The sequence below is a fragment of the Symphalangus syndactylus genome, chromosome 10 (assembly GCF_028878055.3).
Source record: "Symphalangus syndactylus isolate Jambi chromosome 10, NHGRI_mSymSyn1-v2.1_pri, whole genome shotgun sequence".
NCBI lineage: Eukaryota > Metazoa > Chordata > Mammalia > Primates > Hylobatidae > Symphalangus > Symphalangus syndactylus.
Genome location: NC_072432.2, coordinates 120,484,486 through 120,509,868, shown reverse-complemented (window position 1 = coordinate 120,509,868; position 25,383 = coordinate 120,484,486). Strand labels below are relative to the sequence as shown.

General features: G+C 47.7%; 1 protein-coding gene across 8 annotated transcripts in view; it reads right to left on the bottom strand.

The window, feature by feature from the left end:
• The window catches only part of EPHX2 (epoxide hydrolase 2), an 86,579-nt gene that overhangs the window by 10,463 nt on the left and 50,733 nt on the right, over positions 1-25,383 (bottom strand). For 4 of the 8 annotated variants that reach the window (XM_055295781.2, XM_055295786.2, XM_055295785.2 and 1 more), the window contains one exon: positions 24,850-25,328. The exons of 1 other annotated variant lie outside the window; for it this stretch is intronic. In XM_055295781.2, coding sequence (XP_055151756.2) covers positions 25,250-25,328 — 79 coding nt within the window. In that variant the 3' untranslated portion in view covers positions 24,850-25,249. Of the gene's footprint in view, positions 1-19,617; positions 21,940-24,849; positions 25,329-25,383 lie in introns of those variants that run through there. 3 more of the 8 variants (XR_010114133.1, XM_055295780.2, XM_063611450.1) reach the window with 3 other exon arrangements.

Sequence of the window (25,383 nt, the reverse complement as noted above, 5' to 3'; positions counted from 1 at the left end):
GGTGCCAAGAAGTTGGGAAGTTTGAGCTGGGCATTTTGGGATAACTGAGAATTCACCAGGTCAAGAATGGAAGGCCTTCCAGGCAGAAGGAAACACAGCAGCAAATGTTGATTTTGTCCCAAGGCTCGCAGGGCCGGAGGGGAAATGGATGGCTAGGGTGTAGGCTGAGACTGACTCACTCCCTGATGTAAAAACTAACTGCAAAGCTACAGGAATCAAGATGGTGGGGTGGTGTGCTAAAGACTGACATATAGGTCAATGGAATGAAGTTAGGAGTCCAGAAATACACCCTTACATTTGTGGCCATTGATTTTTGACAAGGGTAGCAAGACAGATGAGGAAAGAAGTCTTTTCAACAAAGGTGCTGGGACAACTGGATATTCACATGCAAAAGAATGAAATTGGACCCCTACCTCACATCATGTACAATAAGAGCAATGTAAGAGTAGAAACTATTAATCTCTTAGAAGAAAACACAAGTGCGAATCTTCATGATCTTGGGTTGGGCAATGGTTTCTGAGAATTGATACTCAAAGCACAAGAGACAAAAGAAAAAGAGAATAAGACTTCATCAAAATTAAATTTTGTTGTGCTTCAAAGGACACCATCAAGAAACTGAAAAGCCAGCTCACTGAATGGGAGAAAATATTTGCAACTCCTATTTCTGATAAGGGATTGGTATCCAGAACGTATAAAGAACTCTTACAACTCAGTAATAAAAAGACAAACCAATATTTTAAATGGGCAAAAAATCTGAATGGACATTTTTTCCCCCAAGGAGACTGACAAATGGCCAATAAGCTCATGAAGAAATGATCAACATCATTAGTCATTAGGAGAATTCTAATCAAAACCACAATGAGATACCACTTCACACTCATTAGGATGGCTTCAAAAAAAAAAAAGACAGCAATAAGTGTAGTGAGGTTGAGGAGAAATTGGAACCCTCATACATTGCTAGTGGGGTTGTAAAGTGGCACAGCCCCTTTGGAAAACTGTCTGGCAGTTTCTCAAAATGTTAAGCATAGTTACCATGTGACCTAGGAATTCCACTTCTAGGTACATACCCAAAGAATTGAAAACATATGCCCACATACAAATTTATTTGTGAATGTTTACAGCAGCATTATTCAGTATTGCCAAAAAGTAGAAGCAACCCAAATGCCCATCAATTGCTGAATGAATAAACAAAATGTGATCTATCCATATAATGGAATACTATTCAGCCATTAAAACGCATGAAGTACTCACACAAGCTACAACATGATGAATCTTGAAGACGTTATGCAAAGCAAAAGAAACGAGTCACAAAAGGCAACATATTGCCTAATTCTATTTTTATGAAATGTACAGAACAGACAAATCCATAGAGACAGAAACCAGATTAGCAGCTGCCAGGGGCTAGGGTAGGAGGATGGGGAATGATTGCTAATGGGCTAGGGCTTTTTTTTTGAAGTGATGTAAATGCTCTAAAATTAGATTGCAGAAATGGTTGTACAACACTGTGAACATAGGAAGAACCACTGAATTGTACATTTACAAGGGTGAACATAAGGTATGCAAATTATACCTTAATAAAGCATCTGTTTGCCTTTAGTTAGGAGATGACGTGATCTGATCTGTCTTTTGGAATGATTACCTTGGCTGCTCGGTGGAGAGTGCAGGAGTGGAGGTGGGAGGCGGGGAAGGAGCCTCCCTGTGGGAGGCCACAGGGAGCCAAGAGAGAACAAAGCCAGTGTGCAGCAGAGATGGAAAAATGCATGCATTTCAGATCCACGTGGCAGATGGGCTGGATCCGACTTGAGAACCATTCAATTGCAGGTGTGCTCCTGCACAGCAGACCTGGCTCTGCAGGGTCCTACTAGAGCTTTCCTCCACCAGAGGAGACACAGGGGAGGCAAGAGCTGGGAGAAATGGGAGAAATGCAAATGGCTACACTTGTAGCAAAGCATAGATGATACCCCCCATGCACCAGGTGCTGTGCTAAGAGCTCCATGTGATCTCACTGAGTCCTTGCAACCCTATGAGGTTGATACTATTATGATTTGTTTCACAGAGAAGGGAACTTAGGCATGGAGAGGTTGTACAGCTTGCCCCAGTCCTCCCAGGTGGTAGAGCAGGAACCTGAAGCCAGGGAGTTGGACTGGCTGGAAAAGTGCTGGGAATGAGAGAGGGCAGAGTGGGGTTAGGACTTGGCTCTCCATGGCAGAAGGTTCTGAGATGCCCAGGGTGGGAGAATGTAGGCTCAGCCCTCAGAGATGGATCTTCTCTTACAAAACAAGGACTCACACTGTAGTTCCCAGAGCTGCAGCAAACACCTGCCAGGCGGGACTGGACCATGGTGGTTGGAGAATTTGAGGGAAACTGAGAGGTGAGGGCCAGGCAGGGATGTAAATGCAAGGTAAAGTTCCAGCAATGGGTTAAGAGCAACCAAGGTGCTTCTGAAAGTCAACAGGGTGGGGGACTTGCTCTAGCAGATTTTAAGCCTTTTTATACATTTACAGTCTGCCTTCTGTATCTGCGGGTTCTGAGTTCACGGGTTCAACCAACCACAGATAGAAAATATTCAGAAAAAATTCCACAAATGTCCAAAAAGCAGAGCTTGAATTCACCATGCACCAAGTACTACATTGAAGCCATGCACGTGAAGTGACGTGTAGGTATTGTGTTGGCACCCTGAATCATCTAGAGATGATTTAAAGTATATGGGAGGGCCGGGTGCAGTGGCTCACACCTGTAATCCCAGCACTTTGGGAGGCCGAGGCGGGCAGATCACGAGGTCAGGAGATCGAGACCATCCTGGCTAACATGGTGAAACCCTATCTCTACTAAAAATACAAAAAACTAGCTGGGGGTGGTGGCTGGCACCTGTAGTCCCAGCTACTCGGGAGGCTGAGGAAGGAGAATGGCGTGTACCCGGGAGGCGGAGCTGGCAGTGAGCTGAGACCACGGCACTGCCCTCCAGCTTGGGTGACAGAGCGAGACTCAATCTCAAAAAAAACAAAAACAAAACAAAAAAAAAAAACTGTTAAATAGATAGTGTCAAGACAATAGATTAGCCACTTGGAAAAATTGAAATTGCTTTGCTACTTTAAACTACAGGCATACATCAACTCCAGGGGTATTAAGGACTTACATGAAAAGGCACAATTAAAACTTTAGGGAAAAATACAATATTTTACGACCTTAGGTTAGAGAAGAATTTCTCAATAAGACCCCAAATTTCCAAAGATAAAATATTAGATGGGTAGATTTGACTGTATTAAAATCAAATACATCTGCACACCAAAAGACACCATAAAGATGAAAGACGAAACACAAACAGAAAGAAGATGTTGTAATACATACAACCAACAAAGGACTAGTATTCCAAGTATATGTAAATAAAACCCTGTAAAACAGTGAGAACAAGAAAAACAACCCAATTTTTAAAAGGGCAAAATACATAAATAGACACTGCACAGAGGAGGAAACTTGAATGATCAATAAACTGAAAAGATGTGATACCTTGTTCATCACCAGGGAGATAAGAGTGAAAAACCAGAATGAGATATTGTTTAATACACACCAGATGAAAATCTGAAAGTCTGACAACTCCAATTTTGACAAGTGTGGGAAGCTTGTAGTGTTGGGGATTAATTTGTTGTAAACACTTTGGAAAACAATTTGGTTTCTGATAAAACTGAAGATGCTCCTGATTGATGGCCCAAGAATGTCCTCTGAGTATGTCCTTGAGACACAGAATATGCCATACAGTTCCCAAGAATGCTCACCGCGACATTATATGTAATGGCAAAAAGAAAAAAAAATCCTGAAGCATCCCCAATGTCCATCAACAAGAGTATGGACAAATACACCATGGTAAATATATACAGTGAAAAATAAATAATTAGAACGGTACAGTCTTCCCCCTCAGCAACATGGATAAAACTCACTCACAAAGCCAAACTAACACATTTCTTATTTGGGGATTCATAAAACTAGAATACAAACAGGTGCAGGCAGGCACTGCAGCTGCCTTGCTGGTGTGGTCCTGGTGGATGGCACTGACATTCTTGCTGTGTGGGAACCAGAGGAAGCAGAAGTCCTCAGATTTCTTCCAATGCTGTCCAGCCTATGGAGGACCTGACCTCAGCAGGAGGAAAAGGGAGAGGCTACATTGGCCATAGAAGGTGGTGAGAGTAATGGAAGCCAGGGCCTGGGTGTGCCTCAGTTTCTCTTCATCAAAAGGAATACTTAAAGATGTCATAACATTGCAAATAGCATGGAATGAGTCTTATAAGACGCTGGGTATTCAAATGGTCCACTTACACGATGACTTCCCAGAGTAGCTTAGAGGACAGAAGTGATTTCTTCTTTGTCCTGGCTTGAGCAAGTACTAGCTGTGTGAGTTTGGGCAAGTTATCTAATGTCTCTGGGCCTCAAGTGCCTCATCTGTAAAATGGGGTTAATAACAGTACCCATGTCAGGATTGTTACGGAGAGTAAATGAGCTAATGCCTAGAAGGTGTTTACAATGGTCAGGCGCATGGTAAGCAATATATAGGCATCAGCTACTGCTTCTAGTGCTATTATTCTTTTTCTTTGAAAGGGCTGTCTTGCTCCGTCACCCAGGCTGGAGGGCAGAGGCATGATCATAGCTCACTGCAGCTTCAAACTCCTGGGCTCCTTCAGGGCTCAAGCAATCCTCCTGCCCTAGCCTCCTGAGTAGCTGGAACTATAGGTGCACTCCACTGTGCCCAGCTATTTTTATTTTTATTTTGTAGAGATGGGGTCTCGCTATGCTGCCCAGGCTGTTCTCGAACCCCTGGGCTCAAGTGATCCTCCCACCTCTGCCTCCCCAAATGCTGGGACTGCTGGTGTGAGCCACTGTACCCAGTTCTGTAGTACTATCCCTCTTACGTTGTAATCATCATCTCTTATCCCCTGACAGATAGTGCGTCCTTAATAAAATGAACAGGAGAGTCTTGCTGTGTTAGAGCTAATCACTGCACACATCCACATAATATCACAAAGCAAATCATGCCTCCCTGAAACCCAGCGACCTGTTACAGGACGAGGGTGGAGCCCAAGTATAGACTTGGGGCTTGCTATGGGGTTGGTGAAGAGCACTGGTCTTGGAATAACTTCTAGAATCAAGTCTAGGATCCCAGCAGTAACCATAAGGGTGCCCCTTTCTCAGCTGCGGTTCCTGAGAGAGGCATGTCCACCTTCCTACTTGGGTGGTTCCACCATGTGATAAGCACTTAGAGCTAGATGAGGTACAGTGCCCTCCACGGCCCCTGACCTACCACCGAGTGGTTGCTAAGGCCATCCCATTGTGAATTCAACACCCTCTCATCGGGGTTCACAAACTATCTTGTCTGGGGAAGGGCATTCCCTGGGCTCATGGAGTCCCTGGATCTGACTTGTATCTCCTGGGAACATCATCAAGGGAGATTCCTAGGGGAATGAGCCAACAAAGCTGGTGTGTCCCCAGCTCCAATCTTACTTCTGGGGTCCGGGGAGGGGGTGATTCAGGCAGCCAGCTACACTCGCTGAATCATGTCATGGTTTGGGTGGCATAAAGGTTGACAATGATTTCTAAAATCCCCGTCTTCCAGCTGTGATTCCATACTGACCAGACCACCAAGAATTGGTAATGCTGAGAATCTGTCATAAAAAGCCACAAGGCAGCCTCGATCTCAGCACCACCTTCACAAAACTGAACTAGATGTCTGTCTTCACCCCACTGCCCTGCATCTTGAAGCACGAATCCCAATTCTCTGTGGGGTCTGAGAATGATCCCTTTCCTTAACAGGGCTTTGAACAGCACTCACAGTCATAGTGAGATGCATTTAATAGACTCAGTACTGGGGAACGTGGACCACAGACAGCACGGGTGGGAGTGTATGGGGAATGTCCCAGAAAAGGATGGATTTTTACTGAATTCTTGATCAACTGACCATTGAGTCATCTTAGACTAAGAGTACTTAGTGGACCCTGGAGAGCTAAAATTGCCTCAGAGAAGACTTCCACCCCCCAGAAACTGACCATCCAGCAGGAAGAGGGAGGGACAAATGCCAGGAGGAGATGACAACATTCATGAGCAAAATGGGCGCAACCAGCACATCCAGCCAGGAAAGCCCAGCACTGACTCTGATCCTAGAACCCACACAACCCCACAGAGCCTGGGCCCGGTGTCTGGCATTATCTCCCGAAAGAGTCAGAAGTAGAATTGCGGGTTTCTCTCTCTGAGGCTATCTGTAAAGGGCAGCGAGACAAAGGATCTCTGTGCAGTCTTCCCTCTCAGCCTGACCAGAGTCCCAGGAGGACAGCGGAGCTCTCATCCACCACGTGGGTGAGGAATCCAGGTCCCAGAGAGGCTGGTGGACTTGTGCAGAGTGACAGCGGGTTGGTGGGGACCAGATGGTCTGACTCTGGAGATGCGATCTCCCCCTGCCTCGACTGCTACACTAAGGGGTCAACCCTCCTGATGGGTCTCCTGGGGCACTTCCAGAACTTGGTGCGGAAGGTCCACTGTAGTGATTCTATAGACATGTGTTAGATGGAAGGAAGGAAATGGGAAAGGAAAGGAAGGGAATATACGGGAAGGATAAATGGCCGAAGAGCTGAATCTTCAACCCTAACTACATGCGCAGGAAGCAATCGCCATGCCTCCTCGTCCAGGCGTCTGTGCTCCTCACAACTTCCTCCTGTGACTCAGGACCCACCTGCCTGGAGAGCTTGACTTTCAAGAGAGCAGCTCTATGCTAAACAGAGGACCTGGGGCTGGGGAGCTGTATGCATCCCGGAGCAGCCCCTAGATAGAGCCCATATAGGAATTTTCTGATTCCTGACTTAGAAACCCATCCTTCCCGCTCCTCTATGGAGTTTTTTCCTTTGCGGGAGCAAGGCCTGTGCTGTGTTTGTCCATCTTCAGCTTAGCTCTCCCCACTCCTGCCCCGCCCCCGCCCTGGTGCATCCCAAGCACTCTCAGCTCCTCACAGTTGCCCTTTACAGGCTGCTCTGAGTGGCAAGCAAAAGGCAATTAACTACAGAGCTATTTATTGCACACACCCTTTGCAGTAAATCACAGGGCTGAAATTGCCACCCACTCTCGGTGGCAGTCCTTGTTTATGGCCTGCCAATGGAGGTGGCGGGGGAGCGGTGACAGAAACTAAGGATGGCCTCTAAGACTGGTGCTGGGTCTGCAAAGCAGGGTATGGCAGCAGCTGCCCCTTCAGGGCAGGGAAGAGAATCCATCCAGAGTGCACTGAAGCACAGATCAGTGAGCAGGAGAGCAAAGTCCTGCTCCATAAGCCCCCTGGGATGAGCTGGGGTCAGCAGTGGGGACTGCAGCGACATTCCCAACAGGGTTCACGTCCTCCTCAGGGGTAGCCCAAGAACTTTCACCAGATCCTTGAAGGAAGAGAAACAGTAATGCCAGAGATGGCCTTGTCTCCAGGGTGGAGCAACAAGGTTGGGGGGACAGTTTTGCATCCTAGTGCTGTGCTGGCTTATGGAAGGTCAGAGCTGAAAGTGACCTCAGGGAATTATCCAATCCAATCTCACTGTTAAAAGACATAGAAACCAAGTCCCCAAAAGTTGGAGGAACTTGATCAAGGTCACACAGAGTCAGCAGCACAGCAGGGCTCGGGCACCTGCCTCCCTTCCCAGAGTCCTTGCCGTTGCACCTTGCTGAGACTTTTTGGTTGTGCAATTGTGTGTGGGTGCATACATGCATGCAATTGTGTATTTTGTCTTCTGTGGGGGAGATTATAATTGCTATTTCTCATGCATCACAGCCTTCTAAAGTTAAAGAAATTGGAAATTTTGGGAAGGTAATCTATTGCCTAAGAGTCACTTTGAGTTTTCAAGGATGTCATGTTTAAGTGAGAAGCGTCCATGTTGAGATGACCTGGTGGCCACAATCTTGAGCTCCGAACAGACAGAAAGGTCAGTTATATGTGTGTGTGTGTGTGTGTGTGTGTGTGTGTGTGTGTGTGCGCATGGCAGCCCAAGCTTAGGCTCTGATAGAAACAGGACTTGGCTGTAATCAATCTCAGCCCATCTCAGCCAGGTCAAAGAAAGGGTGGAGAAAGGGTGGGCAGGTACCAGGAGACCATCCATCTTCCACCCACCTCTAATATCCTAGCATGAGAGCGGGGGCCAAAGCCAATCGTCTGGCAAAAAGAAGCATCCCTTTATCTCTGGGTCAAAAGATTCAACTTAAAGATTAATAAATTCTGATCTGAGTGTGAAGTAGAAAAATTGATTCTCTAACTAGGCAGGGTTTTGGCACCTTTCTGGTTGAAAGAGGTCCTGCCACGTGTCTTTTCCTGGCTTGTGATGGTCATTCACCCCTCACTCTGCCCAATGCCCCACTCCAGCTGTTCTCACAGAGAGAGGTCAGCAATGGCTGTGAAAAATCAGCTCCGGGTGCGGGTCCCTGATTCCCTGCAGCATTGACGCCTCCATCCTGGGCACCCGGCACCATTGCTTCCAGAGCACCGCCCTCCTGTGGTGCTCATTCCTCTCTCACCATCCCTTTCGTTTCCTTCATGGCAGCCTCTGCGTCCTCTCACCCATGGAATGCCTCTGTCCTCTAATGCCCTCTTGTCACCCAAACCCATTCTCCCTGGGTGTCCCCTCCACTCTTGTGGTCACTTGTCTTGGAGCTGATGACCCCTGTTATGGCCTGAACTGTGCCTCCTCCAAAGTCCTACATTGAGTTCCTAACCCCTGGGACCTCAGAATGTGACTGTCTTTGGAGACTGCGTCTTTAAAGAGGTGATTAGGGTTCAGTGAGGTCATATGAAGGGGCCCTAAGCCAATATGATTGGTGTCCTTATAAGAACAGGAGATTAGGAACACAGGCACACAGAGAGATGACTATGTGAGGACACAGGGAGAAAGTGGCCATGTGCAAGCCAAGGAGAGAGGCTCAGGAGAAACCAAACCTGCCAGCACCTTGACCTTGAACTTCTCACCTCCAGAACCACAAAGGAATAAATATCTGCTGTTGAAGCTGCCCAGCCTGTGGTATTTGCTATGGCCTCTCTAGCTGGTGAATATGACATCTCAATCTGTACCTCCAGCCCCTGAGTTCCTGAACTTTAAAGCAGCTGCCCCGACACCTCCACTTGACACTCCTCGAACTCAAGTTCCCAAAGGAACCAATCACCTTGCTCCCCCTGCCGAGCCTCCTGGACTCTCTACTGACGGTGGCCCCATCATCCTTGACTTCCTTCCTGCCACCTCACCACACACTCAGTTGCCGAGTCCTGTTGGTTCCTCATCCTAAATATCTCTTGAACATGGACTCTGAGAAAATGGACTTGGCTCTGTATTCCAGCCCCCTGGATCCTCTCTAGGCCACGCCCACTCTGCCCAGCCTCGTCCACACCTCCTTCCCATGTTCCGGACTTGAGGCATGGTCTTTGCCTCGGCCGTCTCTGCCAGGCTTGAATTATTTCTTTAGTTCCTGGGTAGGCCCTCTGCACTGGATACTGCCTTCAACTTCAAGCCCCAAGGGCAGGCTGGCTCCTCTGCTGGTCCTGGAGGCCCAGCTCTAAGGCTGCAGTTCCTCCACGAGTCCACGCGCAGTGCTTAACCTCAGCGCACAGACCAAGACGGGCTGCTCTGGGACCCCTCGCTGCATGCTATTTCCATAATTCCCTGTGTGTTAGAAACCGTTTAACTGAGAAAGGCTGGTGTACTTGGTTCAGAGACAGCAGGAATGAGCCTAGCAAAGGACCTATTATCACTTCTGCAGCCAGTCCAGTCCAGGCCAGAAGGACCCTGAGGGCAGAGATTATGGCAGGAGCTGCTGAGGGGGAGAGATGCAGGCTGTCCTGGAGGGGGCTGTTGAAGAGAAGAAAGGGTCACTGGGCTGCCCAGCACAGGCCTGACAAAGGTCCCTCCCTGGGTTGCACCTCTGTAGGAGTCCTTGCCACATTCTGCTGCGTAGCCAGAAGGGAGCATTCACTCCTGACAGGCAGAGAGGGGAAAGGCCAGGATCAACAGAGGCATGAGGGCTGGAGGAAAATCTCTTCTGTTTTCATGGCGGGAGCTCAGAATGGTATTTCATGGCGCTCAAGGTGAGCCCATGGGTCATATGAGCCCCAAATGCCGAATCCACAATCCCTCTCAATCAGCATGCCTGGCACTGGGCAGAATATGAAAATGCCTTTTAAACCCTGTTTGGTGTGAACAAGTGGCCTTGGTGAACCCCTTAGCACTGCTCTGAGGGACTGTGGCTGGTTGAAGCACACCCAAGGTCACCCCAAAAAGCTCAGAGTCTGGGATGGCTCCAGGTGGAGCCATGTGGGCCAGTGAACATCCAGCCTCCCTTCCTCATTCCAGTGTCCTCCTCCCTGCCCCTTTCCTCACGGGGCTCCTTGGCTCAGGCATGCCTTTTCACAGCCCAACAATTTTACGGAATGCTCTTGTCCTGAACTTGCCCCACTCTCTTGGGCTAAGAAATCAGGCATCTCATTTGCTAAATGATTTCTGCAGGCCCAGCATTGGCACCTCAGGGATCCATGCTGTACCCCGGGAACTGTGGAATCACTTCTTCAATCACCAGTTGGGAGTTCTGGGTAAAGATTTTCTCCAAACTCATGCCTCTGAGGATGGGGCTTCTGGAGTGAAGGTCTTTGCTCCAAGTCTTAAAGTATTAGAAATTCCAGCGGGAAGGATTTTAGACTGGGGGCTAGAAAACAAGTTTCTGTTTATCACCTACCGAGTGCCATGGGGGGCATGTTTGAACACTAAACTAGATGCTTTACGTGTATTATCTGGCTTAATCCTCAGATTCAATACTTTAAGGTAGACATTATTAACACTCTCGGCAGATGAGGAAACTAAGGCTCAGCAGGATTAAATGACTGGCACACGCTCACAGCTTAGGAGTTGCAGAGCCAGCATTCAAGATCGGGTTCATTTGATTTCAAAGCCCATGATCTTCATCATGTTGAGTCAGTACTGCTCACATTATTGCCAACTCCATCTGCACAGAGAATCTGCTCATATTGAATCCTTATTCAATATGACTAGAGAAGAGCCCAAACTTCAAGGAACTTGAAACCATAGATTTGAGTTCTATAGCTTAGTGAATACGAAGAATGGATCTAGGATTCCGGGCACTTCAGGTATGCTGCCTACCACCCACCCATCCATCCATCTCTTCATCTATCTATCCATCCATCCATCATCCATTCTCCCATCTCTTCATCCATCCATCTATCCCTTCATCCCTTCATCCATCCAACCAACCATCCATCATCCATCCTTCCCTTCATCCATCCATCCCTTCATCCATCCCTCCAACCATCCATCCATCCATCCCTTCATCCATCCATGCATCCATCCCTTCATCCATCCATCCATCCATTTGTCCATCCATCCATCCCTTCATTCATCCCTCCAACCAACTATCCATCCATCTATCCATCCCTTCATCCATCCATCCAACCATTCAACCATCCAGCTATCCATTTATCCATCCATCCCTTCATCCATCCATCCAACCATCCATCCATCCAACTATCCACTCATCCATTCATCCCTTCATCCATCCATCCAACCATCCATCCATCCATCCATCCAACCATCCATCCATCTATCCATCCATCCCTTCATCCATCCCTTCAACCAACCATCCATCCATCCATCCATCCATCCATCCATCCATCCATCCATTCATCCATCCATCCCTTCATCCATTCAACCATCCATCCATCAATCCATCCATCCGTCCCTTCATCCATCCCTTTATCTATCCCTCTACCCATCTAGTCCTTCATCCATCCATCCATCCATGTAACCATCCATCCATTTGTCCATACAACACTGTTTTTCATTCATTCAAAAAGCACTGCTATAAATTACAAGCCCCCTGTTATCCAGATCCAAATACCCTGCATGTAATCTTAAACAGCCAAATAAGCCTGAAAATGACTCTACCCACCTTGCTGTGAAGAAACCATTATAAAGGGAATCCCAGGCATATCCTCTGGGGCTGAGTGCAGCTGAGGGTTAACGCCCTCCCAGGAGCGGCAGCTCACACCAGCCCCATGTCTCCTGTGGCAAGTCTCTACTCAACCCCTTTTCCTGCCCATACCTCTGCTACCTCCTGCAGTTCCTCCAGGTTCAGTGACCTGCTCAGAAAGGTCCTGGCCACAGTGTCCCTACGGCCAAGGAAAGGGTGGTGAGGTCATCTCCCTTGCCCCAATTCAGGGGGCCTGAAGAGCCAGGGTCTACTGTCACAACCTGAGGGGTCTCATTGTCATGGGAAAGAGGAGTAGACATGGAGAAAGGGAGGCTATGCTTAAGTGGGCATCAGTTCCCCACAGGAGGTGGGCCCAACACTGCATGAGGGGACCTGGGTTGTCCTCCCAGAACCACTGCCCATGCATCCCGTGGGCCTCACAGTCAGGATGCAGCAAGGCCTCCTCTGCCCAGGGCAGCTCTAAGAGGAGACTAGGCTTCAAGGAGCCATGGGTTCCTGGGGGAATGGCCTTGGGAAGACAAAATGAGGATGTGTGTGCATCTGGGGTCAGGCCAGCCCAGGAGCCAGGGTCCCAGGCACTTCTCTGCCTATTGCTCTTCCTGGGCAACGTGTTGGCCAAGCTGTCCCTCCCCTCATCCACGGACCCATCCACCTGGGGAACTGGATCCTCCCATTCAGCCACACCCAGCCAGATGCCTTTGGGTTTCTGCAAAGACCAGGGTGCCCAGTGGAAATCTGATGACTGACTTCTACACCTTCCCCTGGCATCTCCAGAGGAAACCTCTCTTGATGCTGTTTAAGCACTTCACACTCTGCTACTTGCTAATTTTGATGGAAATTGCTTTTGATATGTGCAGTTGGTGGCCAGGAGCTTGGGGTGAGAGAACACATAAAGCTGAACTAATTCTCATTAACAGTGAGCAAAGACCAGAGATAGGAAACTGGCAGAAATGGGGCACCTGGGGAGCGGGGTGAGGGCATCAGAATGAGTTTTACAAAAGCTAGCTTTTTTCTAAGATCCAGAGAAGCAAATGAGAGCTGGCCTGCAAAACACTTCCACAGGATCCAGGAATCAATGCACAACAGGCACTGTCTTTGCTAGCTGTATGACCTCGGGTGTGTTATTCAGCCTCTCTGTTTCCTCGTTTATAAAATGGAGATAATAGTTATAACTATTGAGGTGAGGATAAAATAAGGGAATATCAGGGTAAGTTGTGAAAAAAAACAGTGGCCCCTTCCACTGGTTTCCAGGCCTGCTCAGCTGCGCTCCTGAGAAAAGCCAGAAACTCTTGTGTGCGTTTTGATCTGTGGCCACTCAATGACTTTCTTTTTCTTTTATTTTTTTATTATTTTTTTATTTTTTGAGATGGAGTTTTGCTCTTGCTGCCCAGGCTAGAGTGCAGTGGTGAGATCTCGGCTCACTGCAACCACCATCTCCTGGGTTCAAGCGATTCTCCTGCCTCAGGCTCCCGAGTAGCTAGGATTACAGGTGCCCGCCACCATACTCGGCTAATATTTTGTATTTTTAGTAGAGTTGGGGTTTCATCATGTTGGCCAGACTGGCTTCGAACTTCTGACTGCAGGTGATCCGCCCGCCTCGGCCTCCCAAAGTGCTGGGATTAAAGGTGAGCCACTGCACCCAGCCTCAATCACATTCATACTTTGCTGATCATTTTGTAGAAACTGAGGCAACTGGTCTGACATGAGTCCTGGATAGTGGACTAGGACTGGGGCCAAGTCTTGAGGAAGGGGGTGGCTCTCATGTCATCCTTCACCCTCAGTTACCACTGGGCTCCCTTGGGCAGTGAACCCAGCTTTGGGGAGGCAATGAGAATGCCCATGCTGGGCTCTGGGGAATCAGGACCCACACATCCCTCTATGCTTTGCTGCAAAGCTTCTTACCTGGGAGGGCGCAAGAATGATGGATGCAAATGGCCTCGGTCCTTCCCCTTCTGCAGCCCCATCCCCTCAGATGCTCCCATCTTGCTTGGTGATTTTTTGAGGATGTTGTGGTGAAAAGAGGGAGGAGGAGAAGGGCAAGGAGCAACCAGGGTGTGTATGTGATGCCCAACAGAAAGCAGAGTGAGTTTTAAGGAGCAGTCACTGGGAATTAGGTTTCACTTCACAGAATTCAAGAAATACAAATAAAAACAAAGTGTGTCTCCTAGAAATTGCTTTTGGGCTGTTTTTATTTATTTACTAGAGACAGGGTCTCACTCCGTCACCCAGGCTGGAGTGCAGTGGTGTGATCTCAGCTTATTGCACTCACTCTCCTGGGCTCAAGTGATCCTCCCACCTCAGCCTCCCAAGTAGCTGGGACTACAGGCATGTGCTACCACACCTGGCTAATATTTAAATTTTTTTTTTTTTTTTTTTTTTTTTGTAGAGATGGGATTTTGCCATATTGGCCAGGCTGATCTCAAACTCCTGGGCTCAAGTGATCTGCCCACCTCAGCCTCCGAAATCCTGGGATTACATGCGTGAGCCATCATGCCCAGCCTTGGGCTGTTTGCTTTTGGTCTCAGTGCTGCTCTGAGCCTGGACTACCTGGGGTCAAACTCCTAGAAGTCAGTCAAACAGTGTTTGCTTGGCTGCTTGCCTTCATCAGAACCCCTGCAGAAGGCAGGGTGTGCTTAGTTGAGAGGAAACGTATGCAGAGCCAAGAGGAAATTTGTGTAGTCGAGAGGAAACTAAGATGACCCATGTGGTCTAACCCCTGGCAATGCTGAAGCTTCTAAGACAGCACCGAGTGTGGGCTCTGGAAAAGGCCTTGTCTTACAAACAAAGCCATCACAAACATTTATTGGGCACTAACTGTATACACTCTTCTAAGTCCCTCACATGCACGGCTATCATGAGCATTCCCATTTTCCAGGGAAGCAAACTGAGGTAGTCAGAGGTAAAGAGACCTGCCCCAGGTTACACAGACCACAGTGGTGGAGCCCCAGTGCTTAGCCACGATGCTCCAGGGGCCAGAGCCACATGGCCCCTAGTGCAAATGGGCTCACGCAGGAGAAAGAAAGCACAGCTGAGTGTGTGCACCACTGCACCGGCACAGGAGTGTCTTGTACATCCCCGATAAATGAGCAGCCAGCCTCTGCAAGCACCCCAGCAGCCTGCTCCAGGCAGGCCCAGCCTGGCAGAGAGGAAGCCCCTCCTAATATTGAAAGCTCAAGGTGACTGCCCTCCAAAGGGTGGCTCCTGACACAGGCATCCTCTGAATTGTCCTCTGGTCGGCCACACATGTAACGTGCTATCTAAGTTCCTCTTCAACGAGTTGAGGATTACTCTCCCCATTGGGGGTGATGCTTTTTTACAAGGATGTGCAGAGAAGCTAAGCAACCAAATGTGCATTCCACACCCAGTGAGTGGTGGAGCCAGGCTTTGAACCCAGGGCCGAGTCTCAGACCTGTGCTCTTAACCGGTTCCCCAAATGGTCTCTTGTGAAGTGTAAGAAATGCTTTTTAATGACTGTAAAGTAGGGGTTCCAGGTCCACAAGCACTGGGCTCCTATCCTGACCCCTCCCTGCACCTGCTAACCTGGACAGCCCCATCCCCTGCACAGCTCTGGCTCAGATCTTCAGTGGAGATGGCACCCCTTCCCTGCACCCCATCCCTGCCCATCCCTTCCCACAGGGTGGCAGTGAGGCTCCTAAGAGGCAAAGGTGGGAGGGCACTGTGCAACTGTCAGAGCACCAACATGCAGGAGGGCCCCTTCCTCATCGTGACTGTCAGCCAGAGAAGGCAGTGACACACCTGGAGGGCACCTGTTGCATCTCTGCCAAAGGGCGCCAGCTGGGCTGGGTGTGAGGCCCCCCACAGAGCTGAGCCAGCAATGCAGGGGAAGCAGGTGGAGTCATCTGGCTGGCCGGGGTGCCAGGCCCGATTCCCATGTTTTGCATTCCAGACCCAACGACGCCAGCTACAGTCACATCTACCACCATGCCCAGGCTGGGCTCAGCAAGAAGAAGCAAAAAGGACACAAGAGGCCAGTTAGGCTTCCCGGGGCAGCAGCCACACTCCCAGGCACAACAGATTGAGGTGCGAGGCCTCTCAGGGCAGAAAAGTTTATTCAGTGCTGTCTGGGTTCTCATCCCAAATCTGCCATGACTTAGCTTGTGTGACGTGGCCTGCCTGTCTTCTCTCAGGGTCTCAGTTTCCTCATCTAAGTGGCCTGTTAGATGAGCCAGTGGTGACATGGTTCAGGGCTGAGGGGAGGCCTGCCTTCCTGGCTTTGGGGGTCTCTGCAGCCCACAACACCCCTTTCTTCCTTTCCTCCAACCTCCATCCGCCAACAATAAATACCCTCTCCACCAATCAAAGGCCAAAATGCTCCTGCTAAGACTTCTCTTAGGTACCCAGCCTACCAAGGCCTGCAACGTCCTCTTGGAACCAGCCTGGTTCAAATCTCACAAATAAACATCCCAGAAAGGTTTGGGGAGGTGAGAAAGGAGGAGGAGGAGGCCCTTTCACCTCTCCTGCTCAGAAACCTTCAGGGGCTCCAGGAGAAAGGCCTCATCCCTCAGCCTGGCGTTCCAGGCCCTAGAAGGAATATCGGGAGGCTTCCATGTGCACGGGAGGACAAGATCATGAAAGGAACGCAGTACCCCTTGGGAGGCGTGCACCATGGGGGCGGGAATTAGAAAGACCTGCTGATCTCAAGGTCAAGGATGAAGAGCGGATCAGGAGTTTAAAAAATCTTACTTTCCAGGAACTTTCTGAGTCATCTCAGCCCTAACTTAAAGGAGAAGGAAACAGATATTTTCTGAAGACCTCCAAGGGCTCAGGTGCCTGGAGCTTCACAAGCTGTGAGACAGCTTCCCGAGAGCCCAGCTGTCCTCAGCTCACACACAGTGCTGTCACAGGTAAAAGATGGGAGGGCAGGGATGTGACAGGTTCCTCCAGTGCAGATCGAGGGCCCTTGAGGGAGGCTGGAGGACACCAGAGGCTCCACATCTCCCACTTTGAACCCAATGTGACAATGATTAGGAAATCTCACCTCATGCCTTCCCAGAGAGAGAAGATGAGACCTGGGGCTGCTCTGGCTGAATGGGGAGAGGGTGAAGGACACACATGCCTCCTCTAGCCTTCTCTTACCCACCCGCTCACCCTCCTGGCTACTCTCATCTATTTGTCCACATTGGTGGGGTTAGTGGGTGATAATGCCTCTTCTGAAAATGCCAGAATGTGAAAAGAAGATCTCAGATATTTCTCAAAAAGAGACACACACCGTCAATAAATATACAAAAAATGCTCAACATCACTAATCATCAGAAAAATGCAAATCAAAACCACAGTGAGAATGGCTACTACAGGAAAAGCCAGTAATACTCCAGTTAGAATGGCTATTACTAAAAAGTCCTGGCTGGGTGTGGTGGCTCACACCTGTAATTTCAGCACTTTGGGAGGCCAAGGCAGGTGGATCAGTTGGTCAGGAGTCTGAGACTAGCCTGGCCAACATGGCAAAAACCTGTCTCCACTAAAAATACAAAAATTAGCTGGGTGTGGTGGCGCACATATGTAGTCCCAACTACTTAGGAGGCTGAGGCAAGAGAATCACTTGAACCCAGGAGGAAGAGGTCGCAACAAGCCGAGATCACACCACTGCACTCCAGCCTAGGTGACAGAGTGAGACTATCTCAAAAAAATAAAAACAAAAATAAAATAAAAATAAAAAGTCCCAAACAGCAGATGTTGACAAGGACGCAGAGAAAAGGGAACACTTATGCACTGCTGGTAGGAATGTAAATTAGTATAACCTCTATGGAACACTGTATGGAGAGTTCTTCAAGAACTAAAAATAGAACTACCATTCGACCCAGCAATCCTACTACTGGGTATTACCTAAGGGTAAAGAAGTCAGTATATTAAAAAGACACCTGCACTTGTATATTCATTGCAGCATAATTCACAACTGCACAGTCATGGAACCAACCTAAGTGTCTATCAATGGTTGACTGGATAAAGTAAATGTGGTACATATACACCATGGAATACTATGCAGCTATAAATAAGAATAAAATCATGCCCTTTGCAGCAACATGGATGCAGCTGGAGGCCATCACCTTTTAAAGGCAAAAAAGGGGGACAGGGAGTGGACTGATACAAAATTGTTTGTCAGGATTTCTCTTTGCTTTACAGAAATAACGCTGATTAGTTCGCTAATAGCTAGACATTGTTAAGCTATAGGGTATGGGTCAGAGTGTCCAGTGTGGCAGTGTTAGGTTAATTTATAGGTACTTGTGGCAGAAGCAAGCAGCTGCAAGAGATGGAGACAGAGCTCAAAGCCAGAGGAGGGCATGATTGCTGTGTCGTTTTAATGTCTCTTTGGGCCTGGTCATTAAAAGGATTGTGTTCCTCAGATAAAAGTTATTTTCTTTTCTAACTCCTCACTTCCTTCTCAAACCCTGTCCTCACAATTTCAAGGAAAGTACATCCTCCTCTCCACCCACAAATTCCCCTTTCAGCTATAGTCCAGTCCAAGCGCTCCTCTTTTCGTGACTACATTTTGAGCCTAGTGTTGGGGGGTGTGAGTGGGCCTGGTCTATTCCACAGCCCTGGGACCCTTGTGGACTTTCTGCCCTCCTCCCCTGAAATTTCCAGAGCCTGGATCCACGCAGGAAGTTTCCTTTCTTCCCCCGGCATTACTGCCCTTGGATGGAATGCTTCTACACCCACCCTAAGCCAAGCACATCAATTTTATAAACTGCCTTTATTGAAAAAAATAAAATTACATGAGAATATGAAACTCAGCAAAAATCGCGTGAATCAGTTCATTCGATCTGTGTTGCCACCGTCCCATGATTGTGATCGAGGGGTTATTTATTTCCTCTTGTCTGAAGGACTCAGCCTGTTCTGGACTTGCTGAGTCTTAGCTTTTACAAACATTTCTTGGCAAGGAAAATGAATATTGCTGCCTTAGTGGTCACCGAAGGGCTTGTTTTTAGATCTTTCCCCCTCCCAGACTTGTTAATCATTGAGAATGCACTCCTTAATACGCCATTTGTACCTGGGAACCTAACACATTTCTGTGAAACACCCGTGTCCTTACTGTGGACATCGTGAAGGGTGTTTAACTATTTCTGGTCTGCAGGTCTCCCTTCCTTGCCTCATTCTGCCAGCACATTCTCTTTAAAATACAACGTAGGGCATAACATTCCTTCAGCACATGTGAGACAAAGTAGACGAGGCTGCCTAACGTACCCAGACTTCTTTTTCCATCTGAATCCACGATAATTGATAAAGAGGATGAATACATATTTATACCTTAATACATTCAAATGAAAATGAATACCACTGTTTGGGGCTTTCTCAGGAATTCGCTTACTCTGAGTTGCGTAAATAAAAAGTTGTTTCTGTCGGGCCAGGCACGGTGGCTTACACCTGTAATCCCAGCACTTTGGGAGGCCGAGGCGGGTGCATCACCTGAGGTTAGGAGTTCGAGACCAGCCTGGCTAACATGGTGAAATCCCGTCTCTACTAAAAATACAAAAATTAGCTGGGCATGGTGGGCACCTGTAATCCCAGCTACTTGGGAGGCTGAGGCAGGAGAATTGCTTGAACCCGGGAGGTGGAGGTTGCAGTGAGCCGAGATTGTGCCACTGCACTCCAGCCTGGGCAACAGAGACTCTGTCTCAAAAAAAAAAAAAAGTTTCTGTCTTTGAAACTCTGACATAAGCCCACATAGTCACATTGGAAGGGCCTTAAAGCATGGGCTATTGGACCTTCTCCTGCCCTTCTGTCTCTGGTCCTCTTTCTTCCCTGAAACGGGATCACAGAAACTAGAATTCCTCTTCCCCCGAGGCGGTCATAGACTCTAGATCTCCTCTCCCCCAAAGCAAGCCAGAAAACTTAGATCACTTTCTCCCCTCTCCCTCGAAGACCCTCATTCCAGAGGGGTCCTGCCCTATACCTGGGAGGAAGGAATGCTATACGGAAAGGCCAAGAAGAATCTGAACACACAGGCCTTGCTGGGTTCCCCCTTAGTCTATTACAATGAGGTCATAGCCTTTCGTCCAATCACTTTTCCACTGGACCGTCCATTCTTCATAGAACGTAAGCATGAAAATAGACAGTTTTCCTGGGTCTTCATTTCTGAAGTCTCCCTTGTCATGTAAAATTGTGATTAAATAAATGTGGTAGGCTTTTCCCTTGTTTACTGTCTTTTGCTATGGAAGAATCAGCCGTGACCCTTACGATGGGTGAGAAGAAGTATCATACCTTCCATCCCTACACAATCTAACCCACAGAATGGGAGAGTATATTTGTAAATCATATATCTTATAAGGGATAAATATCCAGAATATGCAAGATTTAACATTCAACAACAACACAAAACCACCCAACAAAAAATGGGCAAAGGACTTGAATGGACATTTCAAAGATATATATAGATGATCAATAAGCACATGAAAGATATTCAACATCACTAATAATTAGGGAAATTCAAATAAAACCATCATGGGATATCACATGGCCATTCTATATATTAAAAAAACAGAAAATGGAAACCAGCTATGGAAAACCATCTGGTGGTTCTTCAAAATATTAAATACAGAAATTACAATATAATCTAGCCATTCCATTTTTTTATATATACCCAAAAGGACTGAATTCAGAGCCCTAAAGAGATATGTGTACACTGATGCTCAGAGTATTATTCATAATAGCCAAAATATGGAAGCCATCCAAGTGCCCATTGCTGAATGAGTAGGTAAACAAAACGTGGTCTATACATACAATGGAATATTATTTGGCCTTAAAAAGAAAGAAAATTCCAACACATGTGACAACATGAATGAACCTCGAGGACATTAGGCTATTTATTTATTTATAGAGATGGAATTTCCCTCTTGTCGCCCAGGCTGGAGTGCAATGGCGTGATCTCGGTTCACTGCAACCTCTGCCTCTGGGTTCAAGTGATTCTTCTGCCTCAGCCTCCCGAGTAGCAGAGATTACAGGTGCTCACCACCACATCTAGCCAATTTTTGTATTTTTAGTAGAGATGGGGTTTTGCCATATTAGCTGGGCTGGTCTCGAACCTCTGACCTCAGGTGATCTGCCCACCTTGGCCTCCCAAAGTGCTGGGATTACAGGTGTGAGCCACCATGCCCGACCAAATTTTAATTATTTTAACTTGAAACTAATGCATTTGTCCATTCACCCGTTTATGCATTTACTCTCCAATTTATTCAGCAAACATCTAATGAGCATTTTCAATATGCCAGGCCAGTGCTGGGTTGGGTTTCAGGACGAATTACTTAAGACAGGCAGCCTTCGATTTCAGGGCCTTCACAGTCTAACAGGGAGACAGACAGTTACACATTTGGGTGCTGGAGTTGACACTCTACAATTACTCAGGCAAGAAAGTATTTTATCATTTGTGGCCAGATGGAGTCCTTTGAACAGTGAGGCATAATATTTGTCACCCAATTCCTGTTGGAAAAAACGCTTTGAGCCTCTGATATTTTAACCATTGTTTGCTTTTAATTTGTGTTGATGGCAATGTGGCTGTGAATGATATGGAAACTGGCGGACAGTCATGTCAAGGTCTAAAACCATGGGTTCCCTATACCCCAAGACAGACAGAAATAGCTTTTTGTCCTGTCTAGTCTAATAGACTCACTTTTTAGAAGACGGGTCTCCTGGAAACCTTGGATGTTGCTAATTGACAGCCACTAAGTGGTCCTTCCTTGACAGAATATGTGAATGATCTCAGCCTCCTCCCGGGAGCAGCACAACCCACTGCTGGAGGGTGTGAGAGAGAATATGAAGACTGCTGGACCTCTTTTCAAAGCGCCAATTTCTTTTAGCAGAGGGGAATATACTTGTAATCTATTCCCTTTGTAATCATGACATAAAAATAACATATTTTTACTATACAGCCACAAAAAAAAGAATGAAATCTTATCTCTCGCAGCAACACGGATGGAAATGGAGAGCATTCTGTTAAGTGAAATAAGCCAGGAACAGAAAGTGACACACCACATGTTCTCACTCATATGCAGAAGTTAAAAAAAAGTTCATTTCCTAGAAGTAAAAAGTAGAACAGAGGATAGGAGGCTGGGAAGCACTGGGGGAAGAGGTGGGGGATAGGGGGGGATTTGCTAAGGAATGTCAAATTCCAGCTAGGTGGGAGGAGTAAGTCCTAGCGTTGTATAGCACTGAGCGGTGACTACAGTCAACAATGATACATCGTTTTAAATAGGCAGAAAGAGGTTATTAAATGTCCTCAATACAAAAATGATAAATGTTTGAGATGACAGGTGTAATTACCCTGATCTGATTGCTACACATTGTATGTACCAAAACATCACTATGTACCTCATGAATATGTACAACTAGTATGTTAATTAAAAAATTAAATTCAATCCCAAAATATAGCATTTTATAATTAAATCATTTTGGACACACTCCTTGCCATTTGTACTTAAAATGGCATCTGAAAATTCCCTGCTTGTTCCAGGGAATGCCCTGATACCACCACTGCGACGGTTGACATGTGGCCCAAAGGTCCTCAAAGCAGACCAGGAAACATAGCCCTGGACATTCTGCTATCTTCTTGAAAAACCTAAAGACCTCTTCCAGTCCACTGTCCTTTATGGCCCTTGATATGGTTTGGATTTCTGTCCCCACCCAAATCTCATGTCAAATTGTAATCCACGATGTTGGAAGAGGGGCCTGGTGGGCGGGGACTGGATCATGGGGGCGGATTTCCCCCTTGCTGTTCTCGTGATGGTGAGTTCCCATGAGATCTGGTTGTTTATAAAAGTGTGTAGCACCTCCCCCTTCTCTCTCTCCCTTCTGTTCTAGACACGTAGGATGTGCCTGCTTCCCCTTCACCGTCTGCCATGATTGTAAGTTTTCTGGAGCCTCCCCAGCCATGCTTTCTGTAAAGCCTGCAGAACCGTGAGCCAATTAAACCTCTTTTCTTTATAAAGTAGCCAGTCTCCGGTAGTTTGTTATGGCAATGGGAGAACAGACCGATACAGCCCTCAATCTTGTATAAGCGGTTATATTTTTCTGGCAGTGCTATGGACTGGAGTTATTCAACTCTTATTTGCCAAAGGAGCAGAATTTCTGAGGCCTTTCTGATGGCTGATGGAGATGACTGGATAGAACATCAAAAGCGAGACTTTCGGGAAGACAGGTTTGCTGTTTGTGCTCCTTCTAGTAAAGGACGCTTTTAGGTTTTGATTATTTCCTTTCCCCCAACTGCTCCCTTACAAATGAGCTTGAATACACCCAGTTAGGAAAATAATGTGATTTGGTGTAAGCCTTTCCCCCAGGCCTCATGATTGCCTTTAAATGAGCCCTTTAATTCTCAGATGCAAAAGGATTGAGATGGTGGTGGTGTGGCTGGAAATGGAAAGCCCTTAGAGGTCTTCTCCTAAGACAAACTGGAAATCTTATAGCTGATACTTCTATAGCACTTCCTCCATGCCAAGCAGTGTTCTAGAACTCTGTGCATATTAACATACTTGATACAACCACCCATGAGTTAGGTCCTACTAACGTCCCCTTTTTTATAGATGAGGGAACTGGGGCACAGATATCCTTTTTCAAGGTCACACGGCGAGTATGCAGCAGACCGGAGGCCTGACCTAGGTGGTCTGCTCCAGATTTAGAAAGAACATTTTTTTTTTTTGAGACGGAGTCTCACTCTGTTGCCCAGGCTGGAGTGCAATGGTGCGAGGAGAACATTTTTTTGTAGAAAAAGCTCAGCCTTAGGAGCCAGAGAGCCTGCTTCTGAATCCAGGCTCTGCCCCCATCTAGCCAAACAGTCCTGGGCAAATTATCTGAACCTCAGTTGCCCTCTCTGTTAAACGGGAGGGACTCTCTGGAAGGATCAGAGGTGGTGCATGGAAGACTCCAGTTGCACTAGGGCAGTGAAGAAATGCCAGCAGCCTCCATTTCAAACCTCCACTGGCTTTCTCCCCATACACAGATACTCAGGCCCTTGTGGCCTGGCCAACTCATGCCCGTCATCATGCCGAACTCAGCTTGGAGGGACTGCTTCCTCTCGCAAGTGCAGTGAGGCCGTTGTGTGTGTATCTGTGAGCCCGATAACCATGCAAGGGAGGCAGGGAGAAAGGGCTCGGGACCAAGCCTATGGGCTTAGAGGAGGTGGCAGGAGGAACATTCCAGGCAAAGAATGGGTAAGTCGGGCAGAGGGTCAAGGAGGATCAGCACCTGCAAGTGTGCTGCTGGAGGGCGGTTAGGAATTGGAAGGTGATGGGGCCAGGCTGGGGGTGGGCAGGGGCAGTCGGGGAGGCCCTGCAAGGTTCAGGATCCAACCATGTGGGCGGCAAGACCCGTGAGGAGGCTGCTGCTCCAGGACTCTGGGGCCGGAAGCAGGGCGGGGAGAGACCACTGCAGGAGACACATCAGTGAGACGGGCCCCTAACTGGATGTGACAGGAGGGAGGAGAGGGTAGAGGGGAAGATAGGGAGGAGGGGGCAGAGGGGAAGATGGGCTGGATCTGCCTGAGCCTCATGGCAGCTGCTGCTATTTAACTTTAAACTGATTATAATTCAATGAAATTTAAAATTCACTTCCTCAGCCTCACTAGCACATTTCAAATGCTCCAGGTGTGCATTTGTGCCTGAGCAAACTCTGCTAGGGAAGCCGGGAGAAAGGCAGGTGGCTACCTGTGGCCAGTGACTGCTCTAGGGGACAGAGCACAAGAGACCACTGCCATCCCCGTAGGATTGTCTCCTGGCCAGCACGGCCTAGATCATGCAGCACCTTGGAGCCCAGAACAGGGCTCAAAAGCAGAGGGAAAGGTTTCATCCCCATGCCATGCATTCTCCCTGAACAGTCACTCCACCTCTCCAAGAACAAAGACAGCCAGCAGCATAGTCATCTTAGCTTTATTGAGTAAGGCATCCCAATCTCTACTAAGATTCTTCTAAATGAACGGCTGATTTTTCTGCCAAACTATGGATTGGTCAGTCAAAGAGAAATCACCACCTGGCCGCCCCATTCTGTCCCCCCCAAGGACACTAAGGGTTCTTAGAGATAAAGGGACGATGCATTCATGCCTGGAGAACTAATCACACCTGATTTCTCTGGGATCTAAAATAATGTCAAATATGATTCACTTCATGTAAAGAAAATCTTTTTTCTGCAAACCCCTTCAGAACAATGCTGCCATCATTGAGAGATGTGTGTAAGGCCACCTCTGTATACTAAGAATGGTGCCCCGGCAGGTGGAAGGACGGCGCACCTGCTAAGTATGGGCGCACGCTGCGTTCTACATCTTTGAGACCACCGGTGGGTTCCGGGCATCAGAATCCAGCCACTTAATGAGGATCTGATTCACCTCGGTGGGCCTGGGGGAAAGGGAGAAGTAAAAGAAAAAAAAAGCCATTCACACTTGTCTATGTC